Raw genomic sequence first — 14,075 nt, 5'->3', positions numbered from 1 at the left:
ATGAATGTTTTGGTCAACTTCAGCTTTTATTTTCAGAGCCAAGGGGACGAGGTATGATTAGGGTATATTTTAAACCTGGAACTGTTAGGAAACTCTAACTAAACTATCAAAGTTTAGTTAGAGTTTTAATGATATATATGCTTTTACAAGCTTAGTACAAATGGAATAATACATTTTTATATGTTTTAATTAGAGTACCTAAAAATACACCTGAAAAAAAAGCTGTTTCTTTTCTGTCAAGGACTGAATCGTTGGAGAATAGTATGAACATACTGGTAACATACACAGTTTTTGTATGGAGTGACTGCCTGCAGAAATGCACCAGCTGGAAAACAAAGAAGAAGAGAGTGGTTGTGTGCTAGAAAATGTACTGACAGATGTTTTTGGAAGTAAAATCTACACAGATGGAGGATCGTGCGTATCACAGGCCACCGTCACTTTACAGACAGAAGGGGAAGGCAAGGGAGCGCTTTAATCTGGAACCTGACAGTTACATATCGCCAGATATTCACATTTCTACCCCCTGTATGACTCTGAATTGACAGCTACAGTATTCTCCACAGGGTCAATGATTTGAGCTGACTCTTTTTTTAGTCTGCTTCCATTCTTCTGTATCACACTGGTCTGTAGCATGAAGGAATGCTTTATAACTTGAGGTTAATTTGGCAGTAAATGTTACTTAGAACTCCTTGGATTATGAACTTCATCCACCCAAGGTGAGTGAAGCACTGTGCAGACTGGAGTGCACCCTCCATCTTTCCTCTCATCTCAGCGTAAGAAGCTGCATTGGATTTTTAAAAGGTTCTGAAAGTGGTATGTGTATCTCTTCACTGCCTGACATCCTGCAGTCTTCTTCTATAGTTATCTCACTGGTCGTGTTGTTAGCCCCTATCAGTGAGGAGCCATAAAGTAGTGACGTGGTGATTCCAAATGACAAATCCATATAGAGCAGCGTATAATTCAGTCAGCTTTGATTATTGATAATTATATCACGCAGGTCAGGCGAATTTGCCCCACCTCTGAGCACAGGATCATTCATTTTGAGTTTTGAGCCTGAAACCAACTTTACTTTTTGCTCAGTTTTGGCCTCAACCAGCACATGAGCCAATTGTCGTGTCTTTTTTACTATTCTGTATTGGTACCAATCTGCGTTTTAGTGTCAGATAGGTAGCATACAGGGGCTTTTTTTGTATTCTGTTTTTAAAAAATGTTTTGGGGAAGTGGGATAAATGATGGTGTTAGCATCAAATCACTAAAGTTAGGGGAATGGAACCAAAAATATCAGCTGAAAGGTTTTTGAAGAGGTGTTAATTAAAGCTGACAAGAATATCAGCAGTCAGTGGAAAATAAAAACACTATTGTTCTTGCCCATATGCACTCTTAACCCCAGGCTCAATTGGACTCCATTTAGATTTCTTCTTGCTCTCTCCAGCACGCACAACATGCCTGAAACACTTTCTGTCCAGGGTGCAGGTTTCAATAATAACAATAAGGAACTATAAATACTGTAATGTAAAATCATGTTGATGTCACTTAGAATGACTTAAAATCTGTATTTCAATGGCCATGAGGCAATAAAAGAAACTGAGTTACTTCCACTCGTGTAAACTTGCCTCTGTTTGGTTAGTGCCTGTTTAAACTGTGGTCACATTTACAGCTCTGCATGACCTTCACGCTGAACACTGCAATTTCCCTAAGCACTGTATAGTAATTATGTGAGCAAACAAACGAATGCATGATTGAGCAAACACACAGAAAGGCATGTGTGCGGATAGGAACAGTTGCATTGAAGTAAGCCAGATCCATCCAGACCCGTAGAATCAAAACTCTAAGAGAGTCTTCTTAATCAGAACAATATAAAGATATCATTGTTTGTCTAATTGGCACAGCCAGATGGAGTCGTCTGTTTCTCTGCTCTAATGAGTGACATTTGAGTGAGTTGCTTGAATAAGATGCATTAGTTCCTCTGTGGCAATTTATGATGGGGACTCTCAGCTCTTTGATTTAGATCTCAATACCTAGAAATTACTTCTCAGAGGTAGCCTAATGTCCTAAATTGTTTTCTATTTCAGCACTGATGCTTTAAAAAAAGAAACAAAACATGGGCGATGTCTGATTTATACCTTTTTACAGAACCTTAAAGAGGGGTATTGTGCTTTTCATGTTTTAAACATGGATACTAAACATGTGCAGATTTTTTGACCGCTACATATTCATTTTGTGGAAATCCCTGAATCTGTGTGTAAACTGCTCAAAGTGGTATATTGTGAAAGAATGACACAATATCTTCACCAGTTCTCCACAAGATTTTTACAAGATCTTCACAAAACCTCACACACCAAGTTCTGCTCATAGCTTGGCCACTGACAGGCCTCAAGAGCTGGCCAATCAGAAGGAGGAGGGTTAGTGGGTTAGGGAGCCTTAAAGAGACAGAGACTACAAAATGGGGTTTATAAAACACCTCCAAACATTCACTACTCCCTCTTTAATGAAGTTTATGCTCTATGTTTATAACTCCCTGTCATCTACTGCTCTAAAACAGTACTTCCTGTTGGCGGCTATAAATATGGTGCCATTCCTTGTATTTTACATCTGCATACTAGCACATTCATAGCATTATGAGAAATTATCTGATACTGATATGGGTATTGAATTATGCTAATCTGAGTCACTAAGCTAACCCTCTAGCATCTTTTTTACAATCTAAAAAAGGAAACCATCCCCATGTAAGGTGATATTGAAGAGTTTTAAGTCTGTAATAAGGAGCTTTAGCTTGTTCCAGAGCTGTGACAGTAGTGAAGTTAAATCAGATAAATGTAGAGGAATGGCTCTGTGAAGAACCAACAAGTCTGACTTAGCTCTGTCCTGACTGTCCTGCCTGTGCCGATTAAATAACCACAGATGGAGGGAAGAGATGGTGACAAAGTGAAAGAGGGTGGGGAGGGGCCCAGAGCACGACAGATAAAGGAGTGATGGACACACAGGCTGAAGGATGATTTAAAGTCCAGACTCGCAGTCTGATTAACTAACAGCGTCCATCCCAAAGCTGATGTAATGATGCCGGGCTGCTTGAAACCCATTATGACGGCAGGAGACTGCATTTGTCCCTCTATTACAGTGCTAATCCAGCATCCTACACCTAACATGTTATGACAGCTTGTAATTTTTCCACCCATTGCTTTTTCCTTTCTCCTCAAGTCTCATGTGGTTGTGTCTGATGCGCCCTTTTTTATTTTTACATAATGTCCTTTCACTGAAATAACTGATTCCAATTTCTTGCCTGTTTTTAAGCATATTGTAGTCAGACACAACAACATCCAGGGATAAAAATTTTGGAGTGGAGGATGATGCTCTGTGAGAGTGAGAAGAGGCACGCGAGGAGGAGAGCCAGAGAGGAAGAAACAGGCAGAGTTTGATAAGCAGAACGGAGACAAAGAGGAATGACGGAGCGTGAGAGAAATGAGCTGAGAGTGCAGGCCTGAAAGCTCTGCTCTTGTATCTGAGCATTTCTGACACATCCCTACATACTGCACTGCCTGCCGCCCTGCATGCTTGCTGCAGAATTTCATTAACCTTGAGGCAGGACCTATTTGTGTTTCCAACCTGGTCCATACTGTCTTGTGTTCCTGAGGCATACAGCTGTGCAAACTAGAGAGCAGAGTTACATACAGAGATATGAAAATTCATCATCGACAGCCTGTATGCTTTGGACACTCAGTTAGCTTTGGGCTGCATTTTTTCCAGAACATGGTACGTCCTTTCTTGTATCCTGTCCTGGATACATTAAAATCTGCAAGGCTATTTTTTTTTCTCTCCTGTCTTAACTCAATCTTATTCTTTTCTGCTCAATCTAACAAACTATCACACAAAGCTTGAATACTGTTTGTTGAAGCACTAATAATGCTTTAGTTTTCTAAATGTCAGGTTATGCACTGATGCAACACAATTAAAAACCACAGACTGTTAGTGGTATAACTTACTACTACTACTACTACTCCGAAGTAAGGCAGTGTTTGAGTGGTAGATATTTTTTTGTTGTAACAATGCTTCTTGGTAATAAATCTTATACTCCTATCTTATTTCCTGTTAAGTGGTGCCACATTTATAAGGAAAATGCATTTGTGGAATAAGCAGCAGAGCTGAGTATGAGGGTTGCACCCAAGAAAAAATTGCCAAATCTTCTCTGATAATGCCAAACAGCTTATCCTGCTGTTGCTATTGACCCTGGTTTTGGCTGCCTTACAATGTCAGGTCTGTTTGCTCTGGTGTCAACAACATGTTCACTGGAATCTAAACATGTATAGGAAAGTTATGTGCCTACGTCACTGATGGAGTAACATCTTTTGGTGGAGGCAGTGTGATGGTGTGGCTTGTTGTTATTGGAGGTGATCTCAATGGGGAGAGCTATTGAGATGAGATTATCATCTATCATCTGAGAAAACAATGCTCAAATGGAAGAATAAGCTGTTTGGCACTGACAGAGAAGATTCAACTATTTTTATGGGAGCAATCTTTCTACTCAGCTCTGCTGTCCCACAAATACATGTTACTTACAAATGTGGCACTGTTTAAAAGGGAAATAAACAGACTTTAATGGTTTAAGATTTGTTGTCAAGCAGCATTGTTACAACAAAGAAATAATCTAATTAACATAAATTGCCTCACTTTTTGTGCTATTTTTGTAAGTAGTCCACTTTAGTCTTAAAGAGTCTGCTGACTTGAGCTTGGCAGATGATCTGCTCCTGAGGATGTGTACCTTTTTACGTTTGAAACAATTCAGCACCGATGCCCGGAACCTGGCAATTGGTACCAGTACCCAACAGTACCAACTTTTTATGCTTATGTGGTAACAATATCAATTTGTTTAATAATAAAATATATATGTATTCAATTTAATGTATTTATTCTTCAGTTTATAACTTTGCAATGCTGTGTTCATGTCAAGCATGGACAATTGCCTATTCTACTCTTCCACTCCCCCACAGTCACAAGGATGCATTTAGGTACCTAAACATGGTACCTTTTGGTTTTACGTGAATCAATGCTTGATACTTTTGACAGAATTTGGCCGGTACCTATAAAAGTACCTAATTGGGTACCCATGCCTATCTGCTCCAGAGCTGAAATGATTCCTCGAATTATTGGAGGTACTCTATTACAAAAAATGATCAAGGAATCTTCTCCGCCTCAAGGAACCATTTAATTTCAAAAAAGATCAAAGAGTGGGATTTCAAATAGAGTTGACGCCGTATTTAGAGTTTTCAGACCCCCTCAAGCCACCTCTTTTTCAAATTAGCGACTAGCAACAAATCTAGCTTCTTTTCTGGCGTTTGGAGACTAATATGAAAGCATATATTGATTTGCATCAGCTGCTTGTATCTCATATCTCATCAGATCGCACGGAACGTGGAATTTATCACCCAAAGTCACTTGATTTTACACTTGTGTGAAACAAATTTTCATTTGAAAAATAACTGCTCTTTAACTTAACAAAAATGTGTTTTATCCGATTACTCGATGAATCGATGGAATTTTCAGTAGAATACTCAAATACTAAAATATTCGATAGCCGCAGCCCTAATCTGCTCCTGCTTCATTAATTGTCACTGATCTGTAGCATGGAGGCTGGGAACTGGACACCCCACACAGTTTCACTGTGTACATTAAATTCTTGGCAGTTGGTGTTTGTCTTTGCAGTAAGCTTTAAATTCTTATAATGTTGGTTTAAAACATTTTTTTTGCAAAATGTAATTAACCTGTACAGTATATAAGAAAAATGTGTTATTTTCCCTTTAATGTTTGGGCTCTGTTTTAGTGTAACACACAGGCTGTATATGCTCTTTTCATATGTGTTTGAAATCTGAGGCAGCATGTGTCTCCCTCAGGTTGAGCCCTAACAACAGCACAGTTTGCCTTATTCATTTTAACAAACAGCGTGGATAACAGCACTGATAAACACAAACAGAGTCAGATCATAAGAGAGGAACAAGGCGCTAGGTCAAGGACAAGCAGGGCGAGGTGTATTAGAGAGGCCAGCTCATTAAAAAACAATGGTATTTCAAGTCATTTACATTTTTATCTCAGCTCCATGACGAATAAAATGTAATGTATCTCTGCTTTGGTCACAATGTCCAAAGTGTATCCATGTGCTGCAGCGGTTTGGTCGTGATACGAGGAGGCACAATCTTTCTATCAATCAGTGTGTAATGAAATCGTTACCAGGAGGAGGAGGAGAGTAGAGCTTTGTTAAATAGTCTGAGTCAGGGAGTGCAATGACTCAATAGAGAGTAATAACGTATCACTCCCAGTAATGTCCACTGGGCTTTGACCTTGTGGATGTTCGCACCAAATCCACAGCCTAGTCAAAGGACTCCGAACACCAGCAGAACACAAAGAAAGTAGATTATGTAGCCTTTAATAAACCTGACTTAGATTCCTCTTCATGCACTAAGAATCTTTATTATCAGAACTGAAACCTTTTTCCAGGAAAAATGGAGGCAATTATATTTGACTTCTGATTTTGAATTAATTTCACCCATCAGTGAGCTGAAACTGGCATTTCCAGTTGTTATCCGCAGATAAGCCCTCTGACCGGTGATGATTGACAGCACCTATTAGTTTTAAACCTGCACGATCATGTCCTGTGCAGTAACCTTTCAAGGTTGTTACCATGCTGCTTAGGAAAGCATAGCAACAGAGAACCACAACAAAAATAAAGGCAAGAAAAAGAGAAAATCTTTTTCCGCTATTTTTGGCTATAAATCCAAACTTTGTCAGCAGAAAACAGAGGAAAACATACGCACCTCCTCCCACTGATGAATGTATCTGATGAGTCGGGACAGTCTCAACAGACGCAGAAGACTGAGGATCTTGGTGAAGCGGACAATTCGCAGGGCACGGGCCGTTTTATATACTTCAGAGTCAAAGCCTTTCTCCACTATTAAAAAGATATAATCCACTGGAATGGAGGAGAGGAAGTCCACCACGAACCAGCTCTTTAGGTAATTCATCTTGATGACCTTGGGGTCGAGGATGATCTCTGAGCTCTCCTCATTGACGATCCCCGTCCTGAAGTTCATGACCAGGTCCACCAGGAAGATGGTGTCTGAGGCCACATTGAAGACCAGCCAGGTTGTGGTAGTCTGCTCTGAGAAGAAGGTTATTCCCACAGGAATGATGATTAGATTCCCCATCATCATGATGAGCATTATCAAGTCCCAGTAGAACCTGTGGAGCGACAGACATGAACCAGTTATCCAAACAAAAACACTTGTTGAACGAAACACTTTTGCAAAGCTCTTACAGAAACACATGCTGTTGTTCATTTTTTGTTGTTTTTTTTTTTCATTTTTTTTTTTTACCTGGACTGTGGTGGACTTGCTAATCAACAGCCTTTTTTCTTAGACCCACACTTTGTCAGGGCAGCTTAACAACAGTCTGAACTTTTATCTGCTCGCTCCCTGCTAGTGAAGTTCAGTTACAACAGTTTAAGTTTAATATGTCACTAATTTCTCAAATTCAAATACAGTAATTGAAAAGCAAATGAAAACTTCTTCGTGAAAGTCGGGACAGATAATAAGATTCATTTGCTACAATCCCAGACAACAACTACTTCAAACATTTTAACTTTTCTGGGCCAATGGTAGCATTAGCTTGGGACTTTTGTCTTTCTGATCATATTGAGATCAGCCTGCAATGTTAGCAACTAATCTAAGCTAGGGTAAATGTTAGCTTGCATTTTAGCTAATGTGTTATCAGATGTGTTGTTCTACCCTGAATCATGATTAAAGACAGTTCCATTAACTTGATGTATTATCTACTCGACTTTGAACTACAATCTTTAAATGAGATATTTAAACCTAACATTTTACCACATTTCAGCCTGTCCTTTGAGGAAAACAGTGACCATGTGAATATGGTAAGCATTTCTGACCATGAATAAGTGCTACAAGTGCTGAGATATTGCCAAATCTCTTCTCTGCTTTTTTTAAGTCAGCGCCCAAACTTCACTACGATTCAAGGACATCAAGAAAAGAGCTTCTGGGCTCACACTTACACTTATAGGCTAAGGGCCTTGTTAGAATGAGACCCTCTCATCCTCTCTGACTGTGCTAATGTCTTTGACCTCTGCGCTGTGATGAACAGAGTCAAAAGTGATTCATCAGAACCCTGCCCTGCTCTTTTCACCACATGTCCCGGGCTTCGATAAAGGCTGAGCAACCATGAATGAAAATAGATGCTTTCAGGAATCCTATCTCGTACTAAAAACTCTCCACTGACGCCATCCTCTCCGCCTGCCTTGCTGCCCCTGCACGGCTGATGTTGAGGATAGAAATGGACTTGCTGGCTGGTTGGCAGGCTGCCTGTCTGGCTCACAGACTGTCCACGCGGTAATGGATCCGTTTGAATGAGTTAAGATGGGGCCTTGACTTTATAAATATCCATGGATCATGTGTCCAATAATTGTCTTCGGTTCAGTTACACAGTGGCCATCTAGGTGTTTCAGAATATCCACTATAGGTATTTTTACACCAGCAGGCATTGAACTGAGGCCTGAGAGTGGCCTTTTCAAATGCAGATTGACTTCACATTTCACATAAAAGCACACAGGATCTTTGAAGTTTGGGATGCTAGCTGCTCCTCTTACATTCAATGGCAGCAGTATATGACAACAACACTTCAGTGTATTGATGCTCAATGATCTGACACAATGAGAGTTATACTGATTGTTAAATGTGAGAATGTAAACAGACTCTGTAGTGCAATTACCTGCTAGAAAACAACATTCAAACTGCCAAATACAGGTGAAACAATAATTATCAAGATATTTTCTCAAGATTAAACTTTTTAAAAAGAGTTACTCTGGAAAAGAAAATCAACAACATCCTAAAAAGTTAGTGCCAAAATCTACAATTTAGATTAAAGCTCTTGTTTTGTCTCTTGAATCAAAACCAGACAGGAAAACTAAGAGTTAGTGGAAATCAGAAAGCAGTTATTATGTATTTATGTGAATATAATCAAAGGCTTTGTTTTGAAACTGAGAGCCAACTGAGTGCCCACACCTCTAAGACATTTCTATTCCACTGATGGCTTAAGTAGGTGGTATTTATACTGTGCCTGACCTCTGAAACACCCACTCATCTGATGAATAAAACATCCTTTCACTTCTGCATTTGGAGACTTAAAATGTGATTGCAAGCCATTCTGCAATAAAGTGTTTGCAGAGTTTAAAGTTTGGAGAAAAATCTCTTCGAATTTTGGGTGATGGTTGTTTTCTCTGCAGTCAGCCTTGTGCTTTTAAAAGGGTCAAGCACTAAGTGTGCACATACTGTTAGCCCCAAAGCACAGCTGTGAAACTACACCCAGAACTTTTCATTATGCCCAGCGCTCGCTTCATTGCTCCAGCTTTGGGAAGAAACCAGTAAAAACTCGAAGCTGAGGGCAGACCACCCAGCTGTACATCCTCCATCAACTGCTTCACAGTGTAACAGCAGAAAATCCATGAGGCAATAATGACCATACATTAACCACGTAACCATTCAGGTTGATTCAACACTCAGGCTGAGAAGGAAGAATCAAAAGCTGGAAGATTCTGTTTCAGAGGCTTCATGAAAGCTATGAATTAATGCTCTGCTTCAAAGTAACTGAGGAAACCCTACGCAGTCTGATTCAGCACAAAGCAATCCAGAAAGTAACGTGTGCCAACTTTAAACTAAATTGCAGATATACTGATGGGAACAATCCAGATAAAACACCATAAACTATCCTAACTTCAATAATTAACATGTAAAAACTCCTAAACATGGTAATATGTGGGGATTCTCCAAATCAGAAGCCTTAAACCTTCCTTTGACATTTTTGCAGGGATAAAAACATGCACTTTGGCTGTATGACTTCTCAGCATTGAACTTAAAGTGGGTGTAAGGCCAAATTTAAAAGGCAGATTGAATGGCTTTGGGAATATAAGAAAGAAAAATGTGTGGCATTTCGGCTATGATTAGATGATGCTTCGTAATGGCTGAGAGCACACCCATGTGTCCACTCTGGAAGAAAACATCACTGAGAGTCTTTCAGAGGACGACAAAGGCCTCCCCTTAGCATAAGCAGAGGCGTATGAGGCCGTGCACGAGGCCTCTCTGAAAATCTATGAATAATGAATATTACTAACCTGCCATTAAACTTTAAGCAGCCACTGTGTACAAAGAATATGTCCGATATTGAGTTTCAAACACTCCCACAAAGCGATATGAAGCCCATGTGAATGCTGGTGTCATTCAGGGACTGTTCTTACGTAAGAGTTTTCATTAAAGGACCATGCTGTGGGTTTTGTTTTCTCTTTTCGGGCACATGAGGTTCTGCTGAAAAACATGTGAAACACAATCATAGACGGGAGAGGAGTTTTACTGGTACAGTCTGCAGATTAATAATACAAAAACACATGAAAATAATTAGGCGGTGAAGTTAATCCCTACAGCAGAGGAACAAATTACCTTTTCAGCCACAGTGCAAGGGGAGCTGCCGGGCAAAGTGTAGCCTTCACCTCCATCATTTATGCACCAGGAGAAGACCCGGGGTGAAGAATCGGGATGTAACATCACAACACTTTAACGCTTTCAAGCCAGGAGGCAATCTATAGAGAGGTTATGTCTGAAAAGTGGCCCTGGGACAAGGAACGCCTATGAAAAAAACACGCCCTTTGCAAAATGTCAAGTAGAAAGAAGGAAGGAACCTGAGGGGGGCCGGGATAGTGAAAGTGTTTCCAATACAGAAGAAATAAAAAGGGCAATCTCCTTAAGAGCTTCGATTACATTATGAAATCCCATTTAATGGCTGAGTACGGCTGTTTTTAGGAGATTTAGAACATGCACTGAGACATCAAGTCAGTGATTTCTCAATTTTGAGATGTTTTCTTGCACTTTCTTTCAAATTTAACCACCATGTTATGGAAAATCTGGCTTCAGATACAGCCAATAGATGCCAGAGGAGGGTTATTTATTTCTTTTTCTTTTCTTAAAAGCAACTGATAACTCCTCTGCAGGCACAAAACATGTAAAAGGAAACAAAAATGACCACTTTACAACTTGGAATTGGACATTTCTTGCTGCATTACTTCCATTCTTTGTTATATTGCTTACGCATCACTTATACGTATGATTCTTTTGTTTATTCAAGCTTTTCTATAACTGAAAGCAAGTTTTTTTTTTAACCTAAATTAAATACAGGTTTCACCCAAACCTCCTCATATGCTCTAAATTTTACCTCATATGATTGGTAATCTTTGAAACAAATAATTTAACCTTAACCTAAAACAGAGAGCACACACATCCCATTGCTCAGCCTCTACCCTTTATTCACTCTTCCAGAGGGGCAATCTCCTTACATAATTGTTTTCAGAGACCGTTAAGCCCATTGACTGTTGTGTTGGGCTTTTAATCCATGCCCACTGTCATTGTACATCTGTGTGTGCAGATGGGCGTGTGCATATGCCTGTGTCATTGTTTGGGTTGATACAGGATATCCCAGGGAGGATTAATTTTATAGCGAGTGCAGTTCTGAGCCGGGGACTGGGAGCACCAAGATCTAATGCTTTCATATAAATATTTGTGTATTAATAAAAACAAGGTCGAGCAGTAGAAGCACACCAGAATACAAAACAGAGTGCTGCACACACTGAGGCCTGTTGTGAGTTCAGCACCATGGACAGCTCCATATTACAGGCAGAGGGAAGACCGACATGCCCTGGCACGTTACATGTAGCTTCAGTGGAAAACGGAGATGATTGTCACCATCAAGCTGTGTCGGGGGACTCTGGTGCACAGACTGGGCCAGATGAGATGCTCAATTGGTTTGAGTGGTGAGCTGTAAACATGCAGCTTGTGGAGAACCAGCTATGGCTCTACCTGATCTCATATGCTTGCTGTTTGAAGTCATTGTGCTGGAAATGTTGGAGGGAAGTCAAAGCGACCAGTCTCATCTGTCAAACACATGGAGGCTGATTAGAATGGAGTCTACCTATCAAATCCCTCTCTTTGGGGTAAAATTTTAATACATTTAGCCTGGGTTATTGAGTTATGAGCCGAAGACAAAAAATCATCACTGATCAAAGTGTACAGTACAACTTTTCTCTTTAAATTTTCTGTGATTTACTTGTAGCTTCACCTACAAGGCCAAAACTCCCACTAACAAAACTTGACAGTGTAATTCCAGACAAAATGTGCACTTAATTGCATCCGTCTTTTAAATAAATGCATAAAACTGCACACAGATGTCTGTAATTTCCAGAATGTGAAGCATATTTGGTCTGAAGACTGTATTTAGAGATGATTAAAGCCTGTTTCTGGATTACTTTTGGCATTTAGAAAGTGTTGCATGATCCTTCTGCATGCAGCTCCTCTTCAACGAACACATTCCATCACATTTTCACAACATATCCCTCATGCATCAGTGCTGCTGACTGTTTGTTGTGCGACTCTGTCATTACATCTTAATGCTAATTGTGGCTAATTAACGCAAAACACGCATTTCCCTCTCTTTAATCGTGTCCCTGCACGATTATTTTTACCGCATTCTGTGCATATATTTCGGAGTGCAGGCCGGTCGCTGTCTCTGTCTCTACCCGCCGCCTACAATGAAATGTTTACACCCGTGATGGTGCAATGGCACTGTCACGTTGTGTCCAGGTACACGGGGATGTGTCGCAATGAGGACCTGACAGTGGTGTGTGTGTTATTGTGGGTGAGACAAAAAACGTGCGCTTGTGAGGGAGTGTGTGTGTTGTCAAATGATGACATTCAGCATGCCTTTTCCAAGGACATCTCACTGATACACCTTTGAAGCCTGAACGCGTGCTTCATATTAGAATAAAAATGCCGCAATGAGACACACACACACTCTGACGGAGCGCGTTTTTGAGGGATGACTGCCTGAGCACTGAGGTAGATTAACGCTTCTGGGGTGTGTGTGTGTGTGTGTGTGTGTGTGTGTGTGTGTGTGTGTGTGTGTGTGTGTGTGTGTGTGTGCTGATGACAGAGCGTTATGTGTGAAAGTGTATATTTTGCAGACCCTTGGGTGACAGGAGGGGTGAGGAGGAGGGATGAGGAGCAGGTGTCTTTTCCAGCCCTTACCTAAAATCGCTATATGGATGAATGATCCAGTATCCGGCCGTTTGCACCCTCTCCTGCTCTTTCTCCACCGCTTTCTGACTGCCGAACATACGCAAGGAGAACTTATTGACTCCGGGCTGCATCATGGCCCCAAATTGCCTCTGCATAAACCCGTGTTGCCTGGCCGCCCCCTCCAGATCGTCAAAGCCGACCATGGCCTCTTCGCGCTCCCCCTTGAAGCCCACGGAGTTGCCATGGTCCTTCTGGCTGCCCGTGTTATTTTTCTGTATCGAGTCTTGCCTCTGAAAAACATTATTCCCATCCGCCTTCTCCTCCTTGCTGCTGGAGAACGAATTCGATTTGTCTTCCATGGTGTTAGGACTTTTCCCGTTTTTTCTTCTTCGTCTTTGCGGCAAAAAGCGTTCCGGCTGCGCGCGCTAAACTCGAGAGGACCCGCGTGCGCTCTCTCCCTCTCCCTCCTTCTGTCTCTCTCTCTTCTCCTGTGTTTTTTTTTATGTCCTTCAAAAGTGTTCGGCTCCTCTGCCTTCAGTGTGAGTGCTGCAAACTGAGACAGGGAGCCCGAGAAGCCGCTGGATCAGGTTTCTTGGGTTACCGCCATCTACCGACGGCCCCAGCTCCTGCCGTCCCAAGCCTCCTGTTCTGCCTCGCGCTCCGCACGGCACTGCGGTTTAACTGGCACATGCCCCTGCACCTTATTTACATAATGTGGATCATGATAGCCCCCTCCTATCCTCCCCATCCCCTCCCTTCCCTCTCCTCCTCTGTCATCACTTTCACACATGACAGGAGGAAACCAATATCACAGGGGCACAGCGAATTCGATTTAGTGGTAAAGGGAGTTATTGAAGAGCGTTTTTAAAATCAATTGCAGCATGAGAGTGTTTATGAATGTGTGCTTCCTGTGGCTCCTCCTGGCTGCAGGTTTTGTTTCCCACTGAGCAGTGATAATGA

At 41.2% G+C, this 14,075-nt stretch overlaps 1 protein-coding gene across 1 annotated transcript in view; it reads right to left on the bottom strand.

Moving 5' to 3' along the window:
* The window catches only part of hcn1 (hyperpolarization activated cyclic nucleotide-gated potassium channel 1), a 94,573-nt gene extending 80,769 nt beyond the window's left edge, over positions 1-13,804 (bottom strand). Inside the window, exons 1-2 of the mRNA XM_074690125.1 lie at positions 13,125-13,804; positions 6,804-7,227 (exon numbers count right to left, since the gene is read on the bottom strand). Of these exons, the coding sequence (XP_074546226.1) occupies positions 6,804-7,227; positions 13,125-13,474 (774 nt within the window). The 5' untranslated portion in view covers positions 13,475-13,804. The remainder of the gene's footprint in view (positions 1-6,803; positions 7,228-13,124) is intronic.
* Positions 13,805-14,075: the final 271 nt, after the last annotated feature.

Source organism: Halichoeres trimaculatus, unplaced genomic scaffold (genome assembly GCF_033239565.1).
Source record: "Halichoeres trimaculatus isolate MK-OKI-2021-1 unplaced genomic scaffold, fHalTri1.1 fHalTri1_scaffold_16, whole genome shotgun sequence".
Classification (NCBI taxonomy): domain Eukaryota; kingdom Metazoa; phylum Chordata; class Actinopteri; order Labriformes; family Labridae; genus Halichoeres; species Halichoeres trimaculatus.
This window is presented reverse-complemented; position numbering and strand designations above follow the sequence as displayed.